Here is a 27707-nt window from a genome sequence, read left to right as displayed (position 1 = left end):
TTCTCGTGTAAAATTTTATTGTGCATTAAAACAATTATTACAAAATTATCTCGCACACAGTTACATATATTTGAGAAGCAAAAAAAAATGTTCCAAATAAATTAGCTTAATGTAATACAAGTTATATCTTAATCTTAATTTCCGTAAAGGATTATTTTATTATCACGATGCGTTTTAAATGTACATGTAAAAATTAATAAATGCAAATGACTCCGAATTCTCCAGAGATCCAGATGATGATTCGATAATTTAATATTTGCACTGTTACGCACACATTCAAAATACAAAAATATCGGTTAAAACTTATGTTTTCAAATTGACAAAACGTTACGTAGAATTGATCATCACTAAAGAACGGCCGACGGTATCCGAAATAACGATTAAAAAAAATATGTTAGTGATCACGATGTTGTTAATACCCAAACTTTAATCGATAATTCGATACATAAAACGTATTCGATTTTTAATAAAATCATATCGCTTTGGAATTTTAACGAAAAAAAATCACAATCGTTAATTTAAATAGTCGATTTCAAGTATCGATATGAATTTGGTTCCTTTCGGCCGAGGACACTTCGACTGTTCTTCATCCCGCTTTAATATTCATTTTCTTCGTCCAACTCCCCTTCAGTGGAGTCCACGCCTACTTCCTCGTAGTCCTTCTCTAGAGCTGCCAAGTCCTCGCGGGCTTCGGAGAACTCCCCCTCCTCCATACCCTCACCCACGTACCAGTGCACGAATGCGCGCTTAGCGTACATCAAGTCGAACTTGTGGTCCAATCTGGAATATAATTCGTTGTTGGAAAGTCATTAATTATTCATGTCCTGTTGCAATAGCAGTTTAAGCAACTAATGTCATTCTGTCTTTGGAATGGTAGGTAGTAAATTGGCAAAACTCGTGTACCTATGCAAGTAACAAAAGATCTAATTAAATACGTATTTCCCGCTTATCATGAGCGGCTTGCACGATGAAGGATCAGCATTGTGTAATAATAATGAAATCGTCAAATCTATACATTTGCATAGTTGCGTAAGCAAGGATGGATTACTGGTCAGATCAGCACATTTCAGCTTCTCTAGCTGTGGTGGAGCACTGTTAGCACACGCCGTACCACCCTGCCTATTTGTACCGCGAAGCTGTTTTGCGTTTTGTTTTCAGAAGTTCAACTTATGTTATATAACAGAATTGCGTTTTTGACCCCATGTTCCAAAGTGCTTGGGGGCATTCACGTGATGTTTTTGAGCCCGGAAACCACTTTACGTCACACGAGAAGTGAGTTCTTGACCCTATCTACATTATAACAAAGCCCTACTCACACAAAATATGCCTAAAGTCTTATTTTTGTTTTAGTGGACTTTGTGTTTTTATGTTATTTTATGTTTATCATCAGCATTATAGTCGGTTACTGTTGGCGGAGCAGTCGTGGTCATGTGGAATCCTTGTTTATTAAAGCCTTGAGAGCTATTCTATATTATAGTCGGCAACAAAAGCTTAGTTAATAGTATTACCTGGCCCACGCCTCGGCGATGGCGGTTGTGTTGGACAACATGCACACGGCGCGCTGCACCTTGGCGAGGTCTCCGCCCGGCACCACAGTCGGGGGCTGGTAATTGATGCCCACCTTGGAAATACAAATTCTATAGTCTTCTTCTTTTTCTCCACCTTAACCCACTAGGTGGGGTCGGCACAGCTAATTTTTCTCTTCCATTCTCTCCTATCAGCCGTCAGCTCAGCACTTACTCCTCTCTCACACACTCCATCCATGTCTTCTTCGGTTGACCTCTTTCCCCACTACTTTGCACTACCATTTCCATACATCTCCTAGTCACATGCATCTCCTCTCTACGCATCAAATGTCCACACCACGCTAACCGTCCGCTCTTTAATTTGTTGATTACCGTATTTCTGCCGTGAAACAGTAGGTATGCGTTTCGATTTGAAGGGTGGGATAGGCAATGTAATTATAATGAGGTGTAATAAGTAATATCTTAAGGTGGGTGGCGGCATTAACGTTGTATAATATGTCGATGGGCTCCAGTAACCACTTAACCACATAGGTGGGTTGTAAGCTCGTCCACCCATCTATACAATTTCTATGTATAAAAATTAATTGCTGTTTGTTAGTCTCGCTAAAACTCGAGAACGGCTGGACCGATTTGGCTAATTTTGGTCTTGGATTATTTGTGGAAGTCCAGCGAAGGTTTAAAAGGTAGATAAATATGAAAATGCTCGGAATTAAATAAAAATAACGATTTTGTTTTTCCTTTGATGTGTCCCCCGTCGGACGAATTCCTTTTGTTTTATTAAGTTTATTTTATACAAAAGTTTAGGTCTTTTATTTATCGATTGAGGCACTACGAAGTCTGCTGGGTCAGCTAGTAAAAAATAAAAATACCAATTAAACGTTCTACTGTTATTTTAGTTATTTAATTTTAGCAAAGAATCCAAAGTGATCAGTAGATAGAATTAAATATTTGACAAGATAACGTCAGACGACTTGGTACCTTGAAACCAGTTGGGCACCAGTCCACGAACTGGATGGTTCTCTTTGTTTTGATGGTTGCGATGGCCGCATTCACGTCCTTCGGCACAACGTCTCCTCTGAAATGTTATTATTATTATAATAAAATGAAACCTCATGGGTGCCGTGAGAGAAAAATTCCCAGACTAAATTCGACAGATGATTTTTTATGCGATTTTTTTTCGCTGATAGGGTCCGATATAATATATTATTATGTATTTCTTATAGTAGATAATCGTGATCATATGAATCATTTAGAATATTTGAGTTTATGGAGATACTTTACTGTTCTCCATGTTTTGTGCCGTAGGTACATTTTACGTCAAATGCTCTTCAGGTTTGCTTGAGATGATCCCGTAATTTAAGATTTACCATCGCACCGATTACCGGCGGTTCATCCGTACTACCTAGAACCACTGGACTTATTCACAGTGAATTCTAATTCAAGGCATCATTTTTCTCATAATGTTTTAACGGTACGTACTTTTGTATCGCAATCTTTTTAGATAATTCTATTAAAATTGTATAATAGTATTTATTTCATCAACGTGTATTTTATTGTTTGTGGTATTTATTTAACGAAGTGTAACTATTAAAAATCTGAGCAAAACGTATCTTTAAGTAACCTATTTACTTGTCAATCTGTTAGAAAAATAGCTGAATAGTTGGATTTAAAAAATTTACAACCTACCTGTACAGCATGCAACAAGCCATGTATTTTCCATGACGCGGGTCACATTTCACCATCTGAAAAATTAGATCAACCACAAACTTATAAAAATTATTTAAAACATTATATTTTTCTTAACAGTTATTCAATGAACGTATTTTTTTCTATTCTATTCTATCAGCCCATGGACGTCCACTGCTGAACATAGGCCTCCAAGCCTCGCCACAAAGACCGGTCCTGCGCTGCCTGCATCCAGCGGATCCCCGCGAACCTCAATAGGTCGTCGGCCCACCTATAGTATATAATGAACGTATAGTAATTTAGAATAATATTTTTGTGAGGGCGTGTTACAACTTTGTTCAGTGGTTCATTTTATCAAACATATTTGGAAATCGGTTGCTTTATATACATTAATTACTTTTTTTTCTATCATCAGCTTTTTTTTTCCTTTTGTTATTGCATTTGTAGGCAGACGAGCATACGACCCACCTGATGGTGAGTGGTTACCGTCGCCCATGGACTTCAGCAATGCCAAGCGTCACTCTAGTGTGCAGGTGAGCTCACGAGGCTCAAACCGGAGTGTTGCTTACATTGGCCCTAGCAAGAGCAGTGCCTCGCAGAATCTACCACCGGACGGGAAACGTGACGCGCTGAGAAGATCCGGCGAGAAAGTCAGCGGACAGAGCACCTGGTTGGCGGGCTCGAAGCACGCGTTGGTGATCTCGGCGACCGTGAGCTGCTCGTGGTAGGCCTTCTCCGCGGAGATGACGGGCGCGTACGTGGCGAGCGGGAAGTGGATGCGCGGGTACGGCACCAGGTTCGTCTGGAACTCCGTCAGGTCCACGTTCAGCGCGCCGTCGAAGCGAAGCGAAGCGGTTATTGACGACACGATCTGTTCGACGATTTATTTAGATATAAAGAAAAACCTTTATCATTTCAAACCTTTAAAACTTTAAAACTCTTTACTTTTAAAAAAGATATTTCTTAGACGAAATAATTTACCTGTGTGTCATTCAGTGAAAAGAAAGTTTAGTTTTGTATAGTGTAATAATACTGTATATTTTTGTATATTAATTTTAAAAGAGAATAAGGGCTTTAAATGTTTTCTTATAATATCACATTAAACGCACTTATGTCTTTTATTGTTTATTTATTGTGGAGTATATACAAGTCGGCAACAATAAGATGATAATAATCAACACAAGGTTCAATCGTAATTGTTATTAAATATGCACACAACTATTATTGGTGCGATATAGCCTACCTAACATAATCCGAGAACAGAAGAAGATGGTGAAACATCATCCAGAGAAGGAAAATGGGAGGAGACGGTCACGACCCTCAGACATGAGGAATGCGACTCAAGGAGGAGGATAGCTCGGCATTAAAGCTTGTCGCAACTTAAACCAGTTTACATTGACAATACAATAAATGAGAAAGTAGGTAAATAGTTTTTCACAATGCTCACTTTTTTTTTCCTACTTAAGCTGAAAGCCTTGAGAAACTATTTCAGCGTAACCTTAACAAGTAGGTGAGCTCACGGGGCTCAAGCCTGACGACGTTGCTAACACGAACCCTAGCAAGAGCAGTGCTTCGTAGAATCTACCACCGGATCGGAAACGCGACCCACTGCGAAGATACGGCGTGAAACTCAGTGGGCTGTGTCTGAGGGTTAATTTAGTCGTCGAGCCCTTCGTCGCAAGCGACGGGTGCACAATGCTCACCTGTCCAATAAGTCTATTCAGGTTAGTGTACGTAGGCCTTTCGATGTCCAAGTTGCGTCTACAGATGTCGTAGATGGCTTCATTGTCCACCATGAACGCGCAGTCCGAGTGCTCGAGGGTGGTGTGGGTGGTCAGGATCGAGTTGTAAGGTTCCACCACCGCTGTGGACACCTTGGAAAAAATGCATAACAATATTTTAATCACAAGTCCAAATTATGATGTATGTAAATTGTCACAGTTATATTCGTCGTGGCCTAAAGGATAAAACGTCAAATGACGGGTTCAAATCTGGCACGTAAGTACCAACTTTTCGAAAAAAATACGTACTTTGAATGATAACTTCGTCAACAAACGAAGTACTAACTAAATAATTCTAATTATGAGAAATTAGTTATTATTACGAGTTTTAAGTTTAAATTAGTTACCTGTGGAGCAGGATAGATGGAAAACTCAAGCTTGGACTTCTTTCCGTAGTCAACGGAGAGACGCTCCATCAGAAGTGATGTGAATCCGGAGCCGGTTCCACCTCCGAACGAGTGAAACACGAGGAAACCCTTGGGAAAACCAAGCCATTTTAAAAACACATCATTTTCATAGCTTTAGGTTGATTTTTATTCATCGTTAAGAGGAATGTCTGGTTTTGTAATTGATCTTATGCCCTACCATGAGCTACATAAAACTTGTAAGGGTTCTAGAGTATTCAGGTACAATCACCATGGATTAATGGTAGCTACGATATACAAACAGCTCACGAGACAGGGCACGATCAAGTTTCAGGGATACGACCTTCAGTAATGAAGAAACGACGAAGAAGAAGCGACGATAACCAGCTACCATTTGGTCATAATCAAAACTTCTAAATCTTACGAGCCACCAAGAATTCCATTATCCTTACCTGAAGCCCTGTGCATTGGTCAGCCAGCTTCCTGATCCTGTCCAAAACTACGTCTACGATCTCCTTGCCAATGGTATAATGTCCTCGGGCATAGTTATTGGCAGCATCCTCTTTGCCAGTGATGAGCTGCTCGGGGTGGAACAGTTGACGGTAAGTGCCGGTACGAACCTCGTCTGTGAATCAGAAATACCTTTTACTTTCATCGCTCAATGTCGCAAGTGTATTTCGAATTAAAATAAACCTAAATAAGCCTTCTCCACGCTTCGTTGCTCAACACGATCTCATTTTTCATTTACTTGATCCAATTTTTAGCTCCTAAAAGGTCTCTCTTCCATATCTCTCCAAGAACAAGTTATTGATTATAAACCAAACTTTTACGAACAATTATTCTTGATCCCCCGAGCTCACGCAAAGCAAATGCAAGATCCATTACATTGGGTCCGACATAATATTTAAATAAGCAATTCAAACAAAATGTAATTACTAAAATCACACTATTTTTCCTGCCAAGTCCTTACTGTTGACAACATCAATAACAGATTACGAAGAACGAGCCCTCATGGTCAACATACTCAGATATGGAATTACGAAGTAAAGAAGGGTCGTATTAAATATATATTTATTCTCTCCCATTGTCTCCAAGTTCCATCAAGAAGTCAAGCGAAAATAAACAATGGCCTCACGTCTGACGACAGACGGCGGAAATCGACTCATTTAGATTTAATAACAGTAGCCATTTTATATTAGATACGACAAAACCGTTGTTGCTGTTACTTAAACTCTTGAAACTGGAGGATCCACCTACATTACATATATCTATATATATAAAAATGAATTGCTGTTCGTTAGTCTCGGTAAAACTCGAGAACGGCTGGAGCGATTTGGCTAATTTTGGTCTTGAATTATTTGTGGAAGTCTAGAGAAGGTTTAAAAGGTAGATTAATATGAAAATGCTCGGAATTAAATAAAAATAAGAATTTTGTTTTCCGTTTGATGTGTCTCCGTCGTTTTAAGTTTATTTTATACAAAAGTTGAGGTCTTTTATTTATCGATTGAGGCACTACAAAGTCTGCCGGGTCAGCTAGTTCAAAATAAAATGCGATCGTTCCTGATTGATGAATAGCTTACCTACTGTACAAAATAATATAACATTGCCGAAATTTTTCTCAGTGTGTCATTGTCGTGAGTTCTTATTTGTTAAACTATTACAATCAAATACCTAGTAGCAACCACGGAATAGATAAATAACCTTATTTATCTATTCCGTGGTAGCAACAAATAAAAATCAGTTCTCAGTACACGTAAAGCATCGTTTTAATTGGAGCAGATGCATTCCCACTTCATTGTAATTGCTCTGGTCAGACTAACAGCTGTATATGTTTTATAATATATTGGAACAGCTCTTCAGATTTGACTCATGCACTCAGACGCATGTTGTATTACTGTGGAAATTTCATTACATAGACTGGTGTTACGGCTTGTGATATTTTAGGTCCACGCTTTCATACGTCGAACGAGGAAATTTTATTTAAATTTTAAAATAAAGAATTATTAAATAATAGTCATTCAGTTAAGATTTATTTTAATTGACATAGTACCTAACTACATATATGAATGGTTACATAATGAATAAACTTGTTTCAATTATTTTACATTAAACATGTGACAGAATTTATGACCTGACTAGGTATTATATAAAAATGAATTGCTGTTCGTTAGTCTCGCTAATACTCGAGAACGGCTGGACCGATTTGGCTAATTTTGGTCTTGAATTATTTGTGAAAGTCCAGAGAAGGTTTAAAAGGTAGATAAATATGAAAATGCTCGGAATTAAATAAAAATAACAATTTTGTTTTTCCTTTGATGTGTCCCCCGTCGGACGGATTCCTTTTCTTTGTTTTAAGTTTATTTTATACCAAAGGTTTAGGTCTTTTATTTATCGATTGAGGCACTACGAAGTCTGCCCGGTCAGCTAGTCATTAATATAACAAAGCTTCCAAAAAAAAAAACAGTAAAATAGGTTATTTACTGTAAAAGTACGCTGTGTGTACGTGTGACAATTTACTATTTATACACAGCATTCATAACATATGTATATAATAATATGTCGTCTATCAGAACATTTCCTGTTTTAAAAACACAATGTATCTATCAATCCGTAAATATAATTTGAACTGTTCACAGAATGTCGGTTACGTTTTTTGTTCGTTTACCATTTGGTGGACATCACAACAAAATTTATTACAGTCATTGAATACATGAACATAAAACAAAGAGTTTTAAAAGGTGCAAAAGCTGTTCCGACAGATTGATAAATCTCGTCAGCTTTTAAACAAAGGTTTCTTTCATTTATTTTAGATTGAAGAAAGAGTAAGGATTGTTTTAAGCTTTCGCGACTATCTACTAATGTAGTATCTAAGAAAGGAACTTATTGAAACTGCAAACAGCGTAGTTTTTTTACAGATATTTCAAATTAATTTTAAACATAAAAAAGAGAGTTTGTAAACGTGCTTATCCAAGTATATATCTAATGTTGTTATTACATTGATTGCACCGTAGTTTAGTCATCGCGGTGTCGGGTTCATTACCCCGACGTTATTAAACAACCTTCATAGTTAATTCGAACCACGGTTTTTGTTGCACTTTTTTTTTGTTACGGCTTACTGTATTCAGTAATTGTTTGAGATCGTCGCTGAGCGAGAAAATTCGTAGGCTTTTTAACATTTCTTCGGTTGTTGATTGGATCGCGACTGCGGAATAAACTAAAATCATAACGGTGATTCCATGTGATTGTTTATACATAGCATGCTAAAGGAAATTGCTGTATTATCCGCATGTGTAACTTATTACGTAATAGAAAAAAATCCGAACTGTGCTATCAACAATTTTTCTCACTCAACACTCAAGAAACAGCTTGGACGGAGTTCATATCAGAGAGCTCACGTGGCAAATATGATCCTAGCAACTCTGTGAGAACGTAGCTATTGAAACACATAGAGAAGCTCAGCAACAGTTTCTCCATAGACTGAGAGGCTCCAAAGCATAAAAAAGATTATATAGAAACACTAGCTGTACCCGTCCGCTTCGGTGGACATTTAAAATTAGCATTATTATTTCTCACCCCCACAAAGATTCTCATCATTAACGCCCCCGCAACTGGTGTAGGGAGTCCAACACTCATATAAATATTAGCCTATCCATTAAGTACATGTATTTTCTACGTGGATACGAAGTTTCAAGTTAATCGGATGCACGGTTCAGTAGTTATAACGGAACGTCTGTAAAAACCACTGCAGATTTATATATTAGTATAGATTAAAGTGTATCTCCAGCTTACCGACTACAGTTGGTTCCAAATCAACAAAGACAGCTCGTGGCACGTGCTTTCCCGCGCCGGTCTCGCTGAAGAACGTGTTAAAGGAGTCGTCTCCACCGCCGAGGGTCTTATCTGACGGCATCTGACCATCAGGCTGGATTCCATGCTCGAGGCAGTACAGCTCCCAGCAGGCGTTGCCAATCTGTACGCCGGCTTGACCGATGTGAACGGAGATGCATTCCCTCTGTAGAAAAATGTATGCTTTTAGTATATTATATAATGCAGCGGATAAACATAAATACGAACCTTTTATTATATTTCATGGATTATACATGAACTTGTCGTTAACCATTTGAATTTTAGCTAACTACAAGTTAAAACTACAACACCTCTGTCCGCAATGTGTATAAAATGGCATATAATTTTATTGTTATTTATAAAAATTCAAATATTTTCATCGTCCTGAACGTTTCTTAATGCCGGTATTAATTAGCACCCCTATAATGTGTGTTGTGTAGTGGACACAAAAGCAGGAAACCAATTTTTTTTTTTGCGTCGATATGTTTCTAAAAGTATACATTTCTAAGCGTCAATTTTACTAGTGAGGAGAGTGTGGTGTGGTCGCAGGTCTTAGCATCGCTTTCCTGCCTGTTTTTCCCATGAATAAGGGGGTGGCCAACGGGTGTTTTACCCGTTGTCTTAAATTAAGTTTCGAAAAAGGTTGCCTGGCTACTTGCTTCTAAAAGAAGTAATTCCTCCGAGAAAGTTGAAATTTGAAGTCGTCGTGGCCTAAAGGGTAAAACGTCCGGTGCATTCGTATGTAGCGATGCACCGGTGTTCGAATCCCGCAAGCGGTACCAATTTTTCTAATGAAATACGTACTTAACAAATGTTCACGATTGACTTCCACGGTGAAGGAGCAAAATTATAATTTGCGTAATTACTGGTGGTAGGACCTCTTGTGAGTCCGTACGGGTAGGTACCACCGCCCTGCCTATTTCTGAAGCAGTAATGCATTTCGGTTTGAAGGGTGTAACTATACTTGAGATCTTAGAACTTATATCTCAAGGTGGGTGGCGCATTTACGTTATAGATGTCTATTGGCTCCAGAACCACTTAACACCAGATGGGCTGTGAGATCGTCCACCCATCAAAGCAAAAAAAAATCGATCTGGAGTTCAAGCTAGGTTAACGTTATTTAGCTTATAACCTATCTTTTGAAACAGGTAAATAAATAATCAGAATAAGTTGCCTTATTTCAATGGCTTTGAAACACATTTATTAATACAATTCTGACTACTCACTAAAAAGGTTTGAATATTTCAAAAAGGGCTATATATGAACAATCGCACACTAAAAATCCATTAAAGGAACAATGAGCCCTCGATACATTCACAATTTGTAGCACAAAACCTTAATATCCTGCGATGACTAAACATTTTTAATAAAACACATGTGTGCTTTTCTTCGTACGGGAAAAACGACTTTGTGCTTCTAAGAAAAAAATATGTTTCTTATCGGCATCTCGTGCTATAGCTTAGAGTGCTTTAAAGTTGTGCTGTGGTACTTAATGAGTCATTTCACACATGTTTCAGTTCTAGATATTTGCTCCTGTATTTGTGTTAAGGTTTTTAAACATTCTTTTTTTTGTGTTACTCTCAATTTTAAAATAGTGCAGTATTTTGTTTTTTTTCTTCGATTTTATTTTCGAATCCCGGTGACGCATTATAGTGGAACAATTTTCATAGCTTCTATTACTGCATCGCTACACGGCCAAGTTAAATATGTACCTACTTCGAAAATATCTACATTAATGAATTGACAGTTCTGTTTGTTCGAATGTTACGGACATTTCACTTGAATACCAATAGCATTATGTATTTATTTATTCTCATTGTGATATAACCAAAATAATTTTAATCTTAATACAACGAATCTGCAGTTTACGTAAAACGAAAAAGCAGGCATTGACCTGTGACGTCATTACGTTCTTAGAATAATTTGTGTAATTTTGTGTCTTTTCTTTACATTTCTTCTAATGATCTAATGATGATTATTGAAAAATTATAGTCGACTATACACACACAATTTCTCATCATTAACTTTGTTTTTGAGTAATCTTTTAAACAAAAGATTACTTGCAAAAGAAACATTGCATTTTACGGAGCCCACTTCGAATTTAGGAATACGGTTTAGCATTTTTTTGATAGAACAATTCTAATGAATGTTTTTTTTTATATTTCTGCATGACGACGACCGGATCCAATCTGTTGGTCATTAATTATCGGAGGTCGCTTCGCAGCCTGACTTGAGACATGAGGTCCAAATTGCAATTTCCCTGTAGCTTCGGTGATCCAACCTTTAAAACGTGAGCAGTTACTGCTTCGTCGGAGGATACCTAACCCTGCGGCCTCACAACGCGCCCTACCAATCTGCACAAGGAAACAATTTTGTAGAATTTTTTTTTGTTGCCCTTGTAGGCAGTCGAGTATACCGCCCACCTGATGGGTAGTGGTTACCGTCGCCCATAGACTCCAGCAATGCCAGGATCAGAGCCAAACCGCTGCTCACCGTTAATAAAAGCATTTTATGCTATTCAATTATTAAATGAGTGATATTTATAACGTCTTACAATGGTGATTTTGTTTTATAATTTTGTTTTAGAGCTTTAAGTGATCGATCGCTTTCGGGATTAGGTTCCAAGTTTTATAACAAGACGCGTGTAATCTCGACATCCACATTAGTTCTCATCATTTGATACATTCGTTACGCACGACTGCCCGTGTTTGTTCAGTCATCGGTTGTTTTACAAACAGAATGCTCATTCGATCTCAAGAATAATTCCCATAAAATCGACACTTCCAATATTTAGCCTAAAAGATTGGTATAATTGAATTATCGTAAATATGACATGTCCTTCTTCAAACGAGGCTTGCGGAGAGTACTTAAATGGTAGGCAGCGGCTTGGCTCTGCCCCTGGCATTGCTGACGTCCATGAGGGAGGGTAACCACTTACCATCAGGTGGGCCGTATGCTCGTCTGCCAACAAAGGCAATAAAAAAATGTTTAAAGAAGTTTTTCGTTGTACACTTCATTGGCGGAAAGTCCATGAAACACAACGCGGATACTTTTATTAATTGTTTAGATGGGTGGACGAGCTCACGGCCCACCTGGTTTTAAGTGCTTACTCATAGAGCCCATAGACAACTACGACGCAAATGCCACCACCCAACTTGAGATATGAGTTCTAATGTCTCCGTTATTACAGTACAACGACTGCCCCACCCTCCGAAGCATAACGCATTACTGCATCCACTGGTACCTTATTAGAGATAGGAGAACGAAGTATCAGTATTTATGCAGACACGCATGATTGATTTGTGCCGAAAATAAGCACAATGGTGATACATTCTCTTCTTTAACCCTTATCCACCCAGCTGAGCGTAGGTTGCTTCGAATGCACCTCATTATTTTCGGTCTCTTGCCTTTCGCATCCAGTTACTACCAGCCAATTTGGTCAGGTCGTATGTCCAATTCGTTGGCTGCTTGGCCTCATTACGAGACTTAGTTTCTCGCCGGATCTTCAGTGGGTCACGTTTCCGATCCGGTGGCAGATTCTGCGTAGCACTGCTCTTGCTAGGGCCAGTGTTAGCAACATCTCCGGTTTGAGAGAGAGCTCACCTACACGCTAGGGTAACGCTGATATAGCCTCTCAAGGCTATCAGCACAGGTAAGAAATTATCGTACAGACATAGCCGTAAAAGCACATAGTAGGTATTCATTACCCATTAAAAGTCTGTTTATTGCATACATGAGTGACATAGCTAACGTGCCCCCCGGTGGTGTGCAGTTACTGAATCCTTGAGACACGAGATCAAATTCTCTGTATAACGTCTGTCGAAACCTTCAAATTGAAACGCATGACTGATTTGCGGCAGAATTTGATGTCGTTCTGTGCACGTTCGCTAATGATGTTTAACATGAGTATTTCTCTATATTGTATTTAGATCTCTCGTGTCGGTGAATAAGATACCTTTAGCCAATATCGAAATGCGTGTGGTTCTTATTTTGATCTATATGTGCATATATTTTTTTAAGTTTCTGTAAGCAGTTTAAGAATAAAATTGAACTAGCGACAGATTTGTTACGGATAGAGAGAAAATATAATATTTAGGAACAATGAGAGTGAGAAAATAGGGCGTCTCTCGAACCATTCGATCGTGGAGAGAGGGAAAAGACAAAGCTAGCTAGGTCCAAGAGAAACTTGATTTAAGGATGAAAAATGAAGAAAACCACCATACTACACACCTAACGCTAAAGAAGTTTCACTTCTTTCACGTGCACCAAGTTGCAAGCGTATCATTCTTTTACCATTTTTTTTATTATCTGATTCTGTGTTTGCACTTTTTTTATCTATACCTCCTTTTTTTTTTGGGCAGGTGGCTGAACCTCCTTCGAGGTATCCGCACCTAGGGGGCACGTGGGGTGTGTGGATATCTATACGTGCATGTCTGAACCTATTGTACTAGCGATACGAATCTAATGCGTGCTGTCATCGCATTAGACCCATCCCGTATTCCATGTTTTATTTAATAGTTCACGAACACACGAATGAAAGTTTCAATAAAGCTACAGATATTACGGATCTTATTTAACTGGTTTTTTTTTTGTTCTTTTTAATATAATCTGTATTTCATAACACATGTTATACCAAAGTATTCAAGGTTCATGGAATAGTATGACTGCATAGACGGCAGGTCTCAATAGAATTTATTAGTTCCAGTGTTGAATTTGTTATATACATATTGTTGTTTTGGGTTAAATAATGACAGTCAGACAGAAGTCAGACCTTCATTAGTCAGAGAAAGAGGAATCAGATTGAATATAAAACTGGCAATTAAAAAAATATGTCTTTGTTCCCATTCTAACTGAGTTTACTAATTGTCTGTTTTATTAATCTTTGGTATATCTTTTTTTATTTCAATGCTACTTCAGCACAGAGTATACCGGGAAAAGAACCACAAATTAATCAGAAAAACCCAATTATCTGTCGAATGCTTGATCAGACGCTACTGTTTATTCAAATCAGTTGAGATCACGTTAACATTGTTTCTGTTAACTGAAGCATGGAAACGGTTGTTCTTCGTTGTTCATTCACTTGTAAATAATTATTTTTAGAATCTTCATCTTTAAATTTGATTAAATTTTAAGGGTGAATATTGGTTGCATTTGCCTTTACATTTTACTAGTGGCCCGCTCCGGCTCCACACGGGTCTTTAACAAAAATCTCAACGATATTTGACGTTGTTTTATTTTTTTTAATAAAAGAACACTTCATGCGGCATAGCTGTAATATTTAGACATATGCTGTCGCGACACTTTTTGTAATTAATATTATGTTCTACAAAATAGTAGTACATTATTTTATTCTATCATCAATAGTTTTCGCAGGGCACGCGATTTAAAGAATATTTTAGGTAATTTACACCTTGGGTTACATTATTGGAGTTTACCTAATTTTTTTCAAAAAAGATTATAGCCTATGTCACTCGGTAATAGTGTAGCTTCCAAACATTGAAAGAATTTTTCAAATCGGTTCTGTAGTTTTGGAGCCTATTCAATACAAACAAACAAACAAATCTTTCCTCTTTATAATATTAAGTATAGATGACCCTTTCAATTGTAATACACAAACAAGCCGAGTGAGTTATGAACTAATACAAAGTTATCAATTTAATTGGCGTTGATCATTTATTTTTGTTGTTTATACGTAATGAGAAGGCGTTTTTGGCAAAAAAGCAAGTTCATAATGTCGATCCAAATAAGGTTTTAAGTCAACGCGTTCTTGTGATATAAAACGATTACCAATAACTAGTTATAATTAGTAACTTAGTAAATAAGGCACTTCAAACAAACTGAATTCATAAAATACCTAGTATTTTCGATATATATAACTATAAGTCGTCGTGGCTTAAAGGATAAGATGTCCGGTGCATTCGTATTTAGCGATGCACCGGTGTTGGAATCCCGCAGGCGGGTACCAATTTTTCTAATGAAATACGTACTCAACAAATGTTCACGATTGACATCCACGGTGAAGGAATAACATCGTGCAATAAAAATCAAAACCCGAAAAATTATAATTTGCGTAATTACTGGTGGCAGGACCTCTTGGTAGTCCGCACGGGTAGGTACCACCGCCCCGCCTATTTCTGCCGTGAAGCAGTAATGCGTTTCGGTTTGAAGGGTGGGGCAGCCGTTGTGACTATACTGAGACCTTAGAACTATATCTCAAGGTGTGTGGCGCATTTACGTTGTAGATGTCTATGGGCTCCAGTAACCACTTAACACCAGGTGGGCTGTGAGCTCGTCCACACATCTAAGCAATAAAAAAATAAAAATAAAAAATAATTAAAAGGACCGAACTACATGTTTTTAGAAAGAATCCTTATTCTTATACACTCTAAAGGTTGGCTTTTATTTATTTGAAGCAATCGATTTTAATATCGAAACAGATTCTGTTTATTGTTCACTGTAATTTAAATAACAATTGTTCCATTATTTTGAGTACTTTTTGATTTATGTACATGTCATTTAATATTATCTGTCAATACAGATTTGTAAGTTGATCGTTTTTTTTTCCTACCTAAGCTGTTACCCTTTATGGGCTATTTCAGTGTAACCTTAACTAGTAGGTGAGCTCACGGGGCTCAAACCTGACGACGTTGCTAACACCAACCCTAGCAAGAGCCGTGCTTCGCAGAATCTACCACCGGATCGGAAACACGACCCACTGAGAAGATCCGGCGAGAAACTCAGTGGACTGTGTCTGTTGGTTAATTTACTCGTCGAGTCCTTCGTCGCAAGCGACGGGTTCGATGCGAACGATGACTGGTTGAATCGGTTTTGTACGATTTATTCACCAAAGACCACCACCATCATGAGTTGCCAAACCAATGTGAAAATAACAATTAAGTTCCTTCAATAGTGGCGTTTTGACCACGGCTAATATGATGTTTTTATATACAAATATGTATTATATAAATATGCCATATAAATATGTAGATTGTTGACTTTGATTTATAGTGTAAACAACTTTTACGAGAGTTACGTAAAGTGTGCAATAAAAGTAAAATGAATTTTGTTAGAAACTTCTTTGTTTATTAGTTATACTATTATCTTCTTAGTCATATAAATAGTCAATGGTTCAAATCTTTAGTAATTTAGTGATTTCTTGCTAAAAGTGATAAATAGTTCTAATTATGAGGCTTATTAATTTTAATGATTGAAATATCCCGCTGTAATTGTTTGTACAGCTGTTTCAAGGCTACTAAAATATTTAATGTAAATATCGTTGTTAACACAAATTTATAGAAATATAAATCAATGTGTTTTTGTAATTACAATTGTAAGTATATGTCGAAATACATATTCATAGAATATTGTAGCTAAGAAATTTCTTTTAACTTATTAAAGTACCAGAAATTAAGTGTACCAAGGATATAAGATTACAATGTTTTTTTTTATTACTTAGATCGGTGGACGAGCTCACAGCCCACCTGGTATTAAGTGGTTACTGGAGCTCATAGATATCTACAACGTAAATGCGCCACCCACCTTGAGATATAAGTTCTAAGGTCTCAAGTATAGTTACAACGGCTGCCCCGCCCTTCGAACCGAAACGCATTACTACTTCACGGCAGAAATAGGCAGGGCGGTGGTACCTACCCGCACGGACTCACAAGAGGTTCTACCATCAGTGCAAGAGGAGTGGAGAGTGTTTTTAAGGCTTCCATTTATCTTCGAAACTCTGAAAAGCAATCTAAAATAGTAATAAATCACTTAAAATATTTTCCCTTTTCGCTGCCAACGCAAATGTATTAAACTTTCAGCCATCAAAAACTTATTATAGCCACTCCATATTTTGTCATCAACAATAGCGGATGAAAAACGGTAAGTACCTATCTGTCGTTTTACATTTTTCTAATAACACACGATACTTTGTGACTTTTACATTAAATTGGTTTCGGGTACAGTCTGGTACGATCGGAGACGTACCATTAATCACTGGTCTAGCTCGTATAGGTCGCGACGGGGCTTTATTAGCCAGTGACGGATTTAGGCTTGATGCCGCCCTAAGCCGTGTTTATCGCCCCGCCCTTAACCTTAGAATAAATCTTATTAATTCTGATACGAAGTTTTTAATTAAAAATTTAAACTAAATTTATATTATATTTTATCTATATATCAATACGTGAAGCAAAAACTTTGTATCCCTTTTTACGAAATTTGCGTGGATGGAGGAGTATGAAATTTCCCTCGCTTATAGAGAATATAGAGCAGGAGTGCAGATTATAAATATCTTTTTTTAATTATGCATAAAACTACATTAAATAAATAAATAAAAACATTAAGCACACTACCATGTATTAACACAAAACATATTTGTTTATTGTCAAACTTTTTTATTGTTTAAAGCCTGTGATCAAAGTGAGAACAGATGATATTGTTTGTCTTTAATATTTGTCTATAGTGTAGTCTTGGCGAAATCTGTGATTATAGAAGTATAATATCTTTGAGAATAGAACCATAATAATTCTGAAACTTATAATTTCAATTAATTATAGTCGAATTTCGACTACTGGGGAACCACTAGTAAAAAATAATCTGAACTCATTTTCAGAGGAGTCTGTATTTAAATTTTTTCTTTTCTGAAATATTGGCATTTCAAAAATTTTGCCTCCCCTCAAATCATACCGCCCTAGGCTTAGACCTCACGGGCTTAGGCGTAAATCCATCCGTTTGTGCTACTATGTGAATAACGCGCACTCAGAAACTTTAGGTCAATGTCTCAATAATCTTGAAACAATAACTAAGCTACACTAAACAGGAAAGCTGCGTGTGACAATCGAAACTTACGACTCAAGTTGGGCGGCAGCTTTTACACACCGTAAAATTATTATAAAAGTACAGTATTTTTTATTGTATTTTTAACTATTTGTATTTTTACTGGTGGTAGGACCTCGTGTGAGTCCGCGCGGGTAGGTACCACCACCCTGCCTATTTCTACCTTGAAGCAGTAATGCGTTTCGGTTTGAAGGGTGGGGCAGCCGTTGTAACTATACTTGAGACCTTAGAACTTATATCTCAATGTGAGTGGCGCATTTACGTTGAAGATGTCTATGGGCTCCAGCAACCACTTAACACCAGGTGGGCTGTGTGAGCTCGTCCAACCATCTAAGCAATAAAAAAAAAGTATGCGTTTCAATTCAAACGTTGTTCTGGGTAATATGATCTTTCAGAAACGATATGGGGAAGCCAAATATTTGTTTTAAGAAGTATAGTGTTCGGCCGGAAGTTCTACGAGGGGACAGCTATACTCCATCAGCCATGTATCTACTACCAAAGGCTTCCACAACAAAGGAATAAGTGGAGTGGAATATATAATGTAATTTTGTATACCTATCAATTCGGACGCCATTATATCGTGAAACAAAAGTCGATTACTCATCTAATCTACACACAATTTGTACTGACAATATGCATGCCAAACTATGATTACTGTAATGGCGGACTACGTTCGGTTCAACGAACTAATGCAACAATCGTAAAATGATCCAGCAAATGTAACTAGAGTAACACAGCTGCAGTTCTTTTGAAGTGGTTCTCGTTTCCTTCACCTAACAGAAAACAAAATTTAAATTGAACTCTCAGCTTGTGTTCCTTGATTATAAATGCAGTTCTTAGTGAATTGGCTTTCTCAGCCCATCTCCGATTTGAGTGGTGAATACAAAAAAATTATGAATCCAAGTGCTTGAGCTGTGTCATGGCTTTTTTTTTAATAGACAAGTTTCCAGAGGATCTTGAGCGAACATCAGAAGGTATAGACGGTATAGACACGACTCCGAGTTCTTGGTAATATAACGATTGTAGTTCCTATAGAATATTCTAATATATTTAAACAATATTTATTATTTAAACATTACTAGTGTAAGCCCGCTTCGGTTAGTGAGTGTTTCGGCAAATGGGCTTCATTTCCTTTCTTTTTTTTATTTCGATTTAGCCGACAGCGAGGACTTAGCCGCGCCATGACCAATTTTTTATTGTCTAGACAATACTGGGGCCATCCTCGTACACATACGACACGTCCAACTTTGTCGCGTTTAAACTGGCAATTGATTCAGTAACTGAATTAAGAACAGTGTAATCAGAAGCTTCTAACTTGCTTCTAAATTTGCTTCTGAATTCAGTCGACTTTAGCCAAGTGTAATAAGCCTTTATTCCTTATTGATTTTCTTGAATGGATTGAGTAAGTTAAAAGCGCTTGCGTTTTTCATAAAGAGTGTAATATTTAAAAACAAATATTCAAGACAGTGACACAATGACATTAGTCACAGATAAAAAATATAAAATTATTTATTGGGTTATCTAAGGCTTTTCGCGCGAATAGTGAGGCTATAAAAGCCGCGCTGACATAAACCCGGTGTATATTAATGGCGAGCTGTCATATATTTATATCCTCACAATAGAGCGATGCGGCTGTGCCGATATTTGAACACCACCACCAAGTCTGATAAAATATAAAGAAACGTACGACTGATGAAATACTAAGTTTGTGTAGTAAAAACAAACTGATAAATTTCATAGATTTGTGTTAGACAATTACCAAAGGTAGGACCTATTATCAGCCCGCTCGATAATCCCACCATTCTACTTATTTCCATCGCGAAACAGTCACGCAATCGGGCCCGTGATGATTGGTTATAACTCGGATCAGTGTGCTTAGTGCGAGTTTTTTAACGTTCTCGATAGCGTAAAAGTTAACTCAATTTTGTATGCAATTGGAACAGCGCCCCTAGCGGGAAACGTAGGCAAACATTCCAACTCCATACAAATTTCCGTTAACTTTTCCGCTAAAAACGTTAACGTTAAACAACTCGCACTAAGCATACAGTAGCGGAATTGGCGCTCACGGGTTTTGGTAGCTGTGATTACGTATATTCATCTAATGTTATATAAATTATATTTACAGACAATTTTATGTACGATTTAAAGCCACAAAACACAGTGAAGACTAGGTTATTAAGTGCGCCTGTATATAAGGTCCAGTTATTTGGCGCTCCCGCGTGACTCAAATGACCAAAATTATGTTGCTGAAAGCGTGTACATGGAAACATATCGACGCTTGAAAGGCAAACGTGACTAAGCGACAATGCGTGAACTTTACAGTAGACTAATTTAAAGTTGAAATAGCTGAAAAAAATTCTATTTTAACGAATCTAGCTGTAGGGTTGAAATGATTTTAATAGACCTAGAAATATATTTTTTTTGCGCATCGAATATGGTTATTGCCTATCATTTATGTACAAAACAGTTATTGTCGCTTAGTCACGTTTGCCTTTCTAGCGTCGATATTAACTGTAATGTTAATTAAATAAAAATTAGATCCCTTAATACTGAACTTGACAGCTCCATACGTATTCCTACTACACGTAACTTTATTTTAATATCTTTAGAATTGCATATTATTTTAATATAGATATTAATTTGATAGACAGAGATAACAAAATTATGAGTTTCGTTTTTGGTCATTTGACCACAGAACTCTAGAAATATAATTCCATTTTGGTAGCAATTAGGCAATTAGTCAATTAGGCATTTAAAAAAAAACTTAATTTACAATACTTTAACAACAACATTAAGGCACGTGAGTTTCCCGCCGGTTTCTATCCTGACTAGATATTTAAATTCGTAAACGATTACAATCATTATCGGTCCTTTTTTCATCTTCTATTTAAATGAGATTTCAAAATAACAATTCTATTAAAAGCGAAACAATAGAGCGTCAGATGTGTAGGAGGAACTTCGACATTAACTAATCATTATACGATTTTATCAGGATGTAGTTGCGTTTAAATGATAGCTTATTGCGCTGCTAGGGGCTTGGCGTGTTTGTTTTCCGAAATGCTTTTTTATTTATTCTGGCGCTTAATCAGAGGTTGTGATCGATATAATTTCGATCCGTGTGTAGAGTTGTTGAAACTTATAAGTATTTAATTTCAAAAATGATTTTGAAATTTTCTCTGAGTAAGCGATATTTTGGTTTTTCTTTGTCCAATTCTGTGATAGCTACCGTTTGAAAAGTATCTGTACGCAATTTAAACAGTGCTTCAATTATATTGATTGCTATTAAGACTCAGTTATGGACTACAAAGCTGTCGATGCAATTTATGTATTATTTTCCAAATAGAAAATAGAGAGTAAAATTTTACTTGGTGTACAATTTATGTAGTTTAAAAGAAGATACATACGATTACTATTTTACGCCCAGCCAAGCTGGTCTCAACTCACTTAATGTACTCCTTACTTTGAAATAGTACATACTTTGAATGTAGTGTAACCCACCTACGTCCAATGACAATGTAGATGATTCTAAGTTTCTAGCGTTTCTCAAGCAAAGACATTCAAAACTCAAAACATTAATTAATAAAAAAAAACCAGCTTATCAGAATTTACTAATTTGTATGACAGACAATTATTATAATATAAAACAACTTAACCTAATTAAATTACATTACGGCTCATGTATTACGTTCTGATGTTTCGTGCGTGGTATGTATGCCTGTAATTTATTAAGCTTTTAATTACTAATGGTGGTGCGTGCTATGAAACCGAACGACTTTCTGTACTGTACTTTATTTGTATTTCTGTCACGAAATATATAGATTTTTTTCAACATTGTCTATGGAACTTTAAAATTAATCTATAATGCACTCACGCAAATTGTATGTAAGAAAACGCACTTACAATGTGCCGACAAAAATTTATAAAAATACGTATGAAAATACCGTTTAAAATAAATATGCGCATATTGGTGATAGCTCTAAAAAAATATTTAGGTTTTTTCTTTTTTTATTGCCCTTGTAGGCAGACGAGCACACGGCCCACCTGATGGTGAATGGTTACCGTCGCCCATGGACTTCAGCAATGCCAGGGGCAGAGCCAAGCCTCTGCCTACCGCTTAATACTCTCCACAAGCCTCGTTTGAAGAAGGACTAGTCATAGCGCTCGTGAAACAACGTGGAGGGGAGCTCATTCCATAGCCGGATGGTACGTGGCAAAAAAGACCTCTGGAAACGCACGGTGGATGACCGCAGTGGCTCCAGGTAGTATGGACGAACTCTACTCCGGTAAAAACGAGATGCCGGTATCATCTCGAACAATTCCTCAGAGCACTCCCCATGGAACATACAGTACAAAATACAGAGGGAACCGAAGTCCCTCCGCAGACACAGGGGTTCCAAACGTATTAAATAAACGGTAATAAATCAAGTTTTATTAATATCACATTGAGGCGTGAAGTTCTGAGGTTGATGGTACTGTGATAGTGAAGTAAATTTCGGAATAAAGTAAATACCTTCAGACAGACAGACAGAAAAAAATGCTGATTCATATATTTAAAGTACATAAAATATTCAGTAGCGATCTTCCCTTATAGTGACGAGTACCCGGTTGTTTAATAATAAACACGAAATGAAACATCTTTGGTTATGTTTCGCTTTAGGATTAACTGACATCTGTCTGGACACGTTTCTTGGTAGTTCTGATTCATTCTCAAACAATGAGTTCTATTTTTTTAATTTTTTGCACACCGAAATAATTTATCGCGGTAGCTAAACATCGTATAAATATTTTTTCGATTGTTTTCAAAAAAGACAGTAACTAGTTTGTTTTTTAAGTTTACATTTTGTTTTTTACTGATAAAATGCGAAACACGTTTGGTCGTATCCCGTAGGGTGAAACTTTTCTTACAATTTTATTAATTGAGTTAGTTTGGTAGCTTAACATTCCCATCTAGCGAGAGGTAAGGGTCCGCAACTATGGCCACAGATCACAAAAACATTTTTTTTTTTAAATTAAATCTAAAAAGAATGGAAGTTTTCAATTAGCGATTATTTCTTTTTTAAATTGTGTCAAGGTGTTTGTTAATCTTTACAAATTGGCTTTTACTACCTCTTAGAAATGAGACTTGATATTTAAGTTTAGTTTCCATTTTATTGTTTTTACAATCATACAGTCAGACAGTCTCATCCTTCAATCCGGTACAGATGATTGCTTTGCGGCAGATTGGCAGAATGTATGAGCAGATAGCGAGACGCTAATGCCCATTGCCTAAAAGGTACGCAGGTGTTAGTCACGGATGACAAATGTCTACTCCATCTTATCAATCTCCTTCAGCGATAGTTTTCCTGGCGTAATGGCTAGATGATGCGAATCTGTCCGGACTGAAGCCGTAAAGGCGGTAACAGTTCTTAGTATATAGATACTTAACAAGTGCCCATGTTCAACTTCAACGATGACGCAATAACATCGTATAGTAAGAATTAAATTCGTAAATTTTGCGAATGGTGATAGTAGGGTGTGTGATCACACAAGGATAGGTATCGCAGTCCACCGGTGGGTCAGCCGCTATAAAAGGCATTTGATACCTCATGACCCAAGGTTTTTTTTATTAATGAGGGATTACTGGTGCCCAGAGGCCTTTCCAATTTCACCAGGACAGGTGGGCGAGCAAAGGCTCAGCCAAGAGTGGTGGGATTTGCTAACAACTGCCCGAGTACCTCCAAAGGAGACCTAAGACCTCAAGAGCAACTGCTTCGCGAGTGAGTCCCAAGGTAGTGGCGTTTACATTGTGATGTCTGTAAGCTGCTCTTAACACCAGTTGGGCAGTGAGATTGCCTACCAATGTACTGCAGTGAAAACAGAAAAAAAAAAACATAATATAACTTTGACAGCTACTAATTATTTATCAATTACCGAGACTTTCCTTTGACGAAGCACTAATTAATAATTATAGTTTTTCTATTTGCACTAGTAGAGGAGAAAGCGGTTTATAAATGACAGTGCCTGTTTTCTACGTCTTTAATTATGTTAATAATAACCCTTCTGAAGAAACGTCTTACGCACATGACGCAGAGAGACTGAAAATAAGTTGGCTTTCATATTCTTGAAATCGTAGGGGATGTTTATTCAACAAAAACATTTTCGACGCTTAAAAATAAATTTTAAAATAGCTTAATAAGTAGAATGGCAAAAGATATTGTCGTCAGACTGGCATTAAAACTGATTCAAGACTAGAAATCAAGATCCTTTTGAGGTTATAATTTTTAGGTTATAAAGTGAGCGATGCTCAGGGCGATCGCTAGATTGGTCTTAGAAATTAATATAACAGTCCTATCCATCGATTTTCTCAAAAATATTATTATTTGTGAGAATACCATGGACATTTATAAAGTGTATTTTTTTGGTATTGCTTGGGTGTTTGGACGAGCTCATAGCCTACCTGGTGTTAAATGGTTGCTGGAGCCCATGGACATCTACAGCGTAAATGCGCCACCCACCTTGAGATATAAGTTCTAAGATCTCAGTATAGTTACAACGGCTGCCCCACCCTTCAAACCGAAACGCATTACTGCTTCACGGTAGAAATAGGCAGGGCGGTGGTACCTACCCGCGCGGACTCACAAGAGGTTCTACCACCAGTAACAATTCTTGACAGTTCAATTTTATAGGTTCCAGTTAATTCAGACATATTGAATAAGTTGTTTGACTAGCCAATGCCTACGCGCGCATTGCTGTCAGCGTGGACCTATATAATATTACTTATGACAACGCTTGCAGCTGAAAGTAAGTATTGTACTTTTTGACGAAGCATGTTGCTGATAACTCTATTTCTGTAATCTGACGAAGCATGTTACGGATAATAACATGTACTTTTAGGTTAGGAATATTGTGTTCTTTTTTTTATAATATTGAATAAGTAAATTTTGACAGTTTCTACGAATGGTACATGGTTCTTATTGGTGATTCAAACTCCAACCGACTGAGCCTATGAGCTCGCCGATCCGTTGTAGCGGAATTTTTAAAAGCGTTCAGACCACAAGCAAAGCCTTCGTTCAAAAGAAAATGACTCAATGTTACTTCACGGGAAAGCACAGGTTCCCATTAATGTTTTAATAACAACATTTTCAAATACTTATTTCAATTAAACCACTTAGAATGAGAATTATTAAGGAAAAAAACTTTTGATTTTAAAACAGATACAATCAAAAGAATCTAATTCTATTTTTTCTATTTTATTCTTACTCTTTAAGCTTATATTGTCCCAATGAAAAATAAAGGACTTAGTATTTCTGCGATCTCTTTAAATATTAATTTATAAAAATCCATCATATTACCTTAATCAACGTCTTCTTTAATTTAAGTGACGATAGATAATATATTAGTAGCATCGCAGTATTGGGCTGGAGAATGTTACTTTAAATATAAGGAACTTTATTATTCTAATCAAGAGCACGACAAGACGTTAGTGTTCCCAAGAAACATCGATCGTGTGTGTACATTTTAATTAATTATTTACCAAATGTCACGAAACTTCGGTTCCACCAATTGAAAACAATAAGTAGTATGAAGAAAATGAAAAACATTTAAATATGGACACTGCCTAGCACATTGGATCTCAAATTTTTTTCGCCGCGACGCTTTTATCTATGAAAAAAAAATTTCAGTATTCAAAGTTGCGGACAAGTCCTTTGAATAAAGAAAGAAAAAGACAGTCCAAATTTAACACCTATTCATTTGGTACAAAACGTAATTTACCGTAATCCACTAAAATCATTGTCAAATTAAAAGATGAAAATTAAATATTGAGTTATCGTATGAAATCACAACCGCCCTAAATACTATGTTGGTACTGCTGTTGTATTGCGGAGTGCGTCAACAGGATAGTATTTCATTATTTTCTTAGAATTAATATCAAAACAATAAACTTAATAGGTTTAGGTTTCCTTGGTATAACCGCAACAGACGGAAATATAAACTGATTTCATAAACTCTATCTTCCAGTGTTCTATGTAAACAAATTTAGCAATTTACATTTCCGTGATTATGAAAACTTTAACTTTCTTATTGTTTTATATATTTACTAGCTACCCGCCCTCGCTTCGCTTCGGAAACTGTAATTTATTATTGATTTCTCCATTATTTAATGGATGTTATTCTACATATAAACCTTCCTTTTCAATCACTCTATATATTAAAAAAACCGCATCAAAATCCGTTGCGTAGTTTTAAAGATTTAAGCATACATAGGGATTAGGGACAGATATAGGGATAGAGAAAGCGACTTTGTTTTATACTATGTAGTGATATTACATACGTACGTTAAGTGAGTCGTCTATTATCAAAGGTGGCAATCTGTACATTTGGACAAAAATTTTTTATTGATATGTCAATACAGATTTATTTGAATATAATCGTCTCCTTCAAAGAATACGGTTCAAAACCTGCATTAAATAAAGGTTAATAGTTAACCTGTTATTTATCTAAGATGTCGTTCCGAAGAGTTTTGTGACTGCCAATGGAATACAAAGTCAATAATTCGTTTTTCTGATTTACCAATCATTGTCCAAAAGTCAGATTGCCGCCTTTGATAATAGTCGACTCAAGTATGATTTTTTAATTCCTGCAGTTCGACAAAGCCCAAATAGCAATCTTTCAAAACAAATAAAACCTTACAATCCTCCTTTTTTTACGCATTTTATCTTCATAGCTTGTAGTTTGTTTAATATAGTTAGGATGTATTGTTATAAATCTGGATAAAAACGATTGGTTTGATCGCGTTAATGTAAGAAAATATCAGTCGGAGTTAGTTAATTAGTTTTGCGTGAGAGAGCCCGTTTATTGAAGAAGGTTCTAGGCTGAACAATTTCACACCACAGATTTTAAATAATTTTTAAAGCGATTTCTTAATTTGGTTTTTTTTTATATAAATAAACTACTTTTATCTTGCGTTTATTCCCATTATATTATTTCCGATGATTCAACTATTTCATGGTTTTCGTGGGCTAAGTTATTATTCGATAGTGTTATTAATCGATACTTGTTAAATTGTAATAAAATAAATAAAAAGCTTAGACAACATTTAACGTAAAACGTTAGAATCATAAGAGTAGTTTTAGTGATATCGACGAAAACCGAAGAAATTGTTTAGTTTTTTTTTTAAATTCTAATTGCAGATACATGTTAATGTTTTTGATAAAGATAAAATAAAATGAATACAGGATAATGCTCTAATTAAAAAAAGAAGAAAAAAGATGTGTGGTGTCGTGGGACACCGGATAGGAACGAAGTTCAATATATAAAAATAAAAAAAAAATTACGAGAAAAAAATCGCACGGTGAAATATCGCTGTGCGGAAAACAAGGCCTTATTCCACGGACTTTTTCTTACGGTTTTTACTATCACATTTTTTTCAGTTCGGTCGCGTAGCAAAATCCCTATCTCCTCCAAGCCTGCCGTAAGGAACTTCGTTCCAAAAACATAGTAAAAATGTTTGTAATTTATTAAAAAAAAATCACTCACCATTTTGTAAGAAGATTTTCTTAAAAAAACGACTTAGAAGAAAAAAGCGTTTGTGCTCGGCCAAGGCGGTTCGCTATGCAACGCTCCGAGTCCGACTGTGGGGTGACGCAGCCACGGCGCCGGCTTTATAGTCCAGACGATGTATACGAATCAAATGG

The 27707-nt window shown here is 36.6% G+C and overlaps 1 protein-coding gene and 1 long non-coding RNA gene across 2 annotated transcripts in view; one reads left to right on the top strand and one right to left on the bottom strand.

The window, feature by feature from the left end:
- Positions 1-27637, bottom strand: Tua2 (alpha-tubulin). Its single transcript, NM_001043420.1, is given in 10 exon segments — positions 1-780; positions 1509-1621; positions 2505-2601; positions 3213-3268; positions 3880-4083; positions 4916-5086; positions 5341-5469; positions 5811-5983; positions 9148-9370; positions 27550-27637. Coding segments are annotated over 10 exon segments (1353 nt in total). The 5' UTR covers positions 27553-27637; the 3' UTR covers positions 1-596.
- Positions 11768-27707, top strand: part of LOC134199408 (uncharacterized) — a 333027-nt gene continuing 317087 nt past the window's right edge. Inside the window, exon 1 of the long non-coding RNA XR_009973896.1 lies at positions 11768-12067. This is a non-coding gene — a long non-coding RNA (uncharacterized LOC134199408). The remainder of the gene's footprint in view (positions 12068-27707) is intronic.

Source organism: Bombyx mori, chromosome 9, assembly GCF_030269925.1.
Source record: "Bombyx mori chromosome 9, ASM3026992v2".
NCBI classification, from domain to species: domain Eukaryota; kingdom Metazoa; phylum Arthropoda; class Insecta; order Lepidoptera; family Bombycidae; genus Bombyx; species Bombyx mori.
Note: the sequence above shows the minus strand (reverse complement) of the source record. Positions and strands in the feature narration are given on the sequence as shown.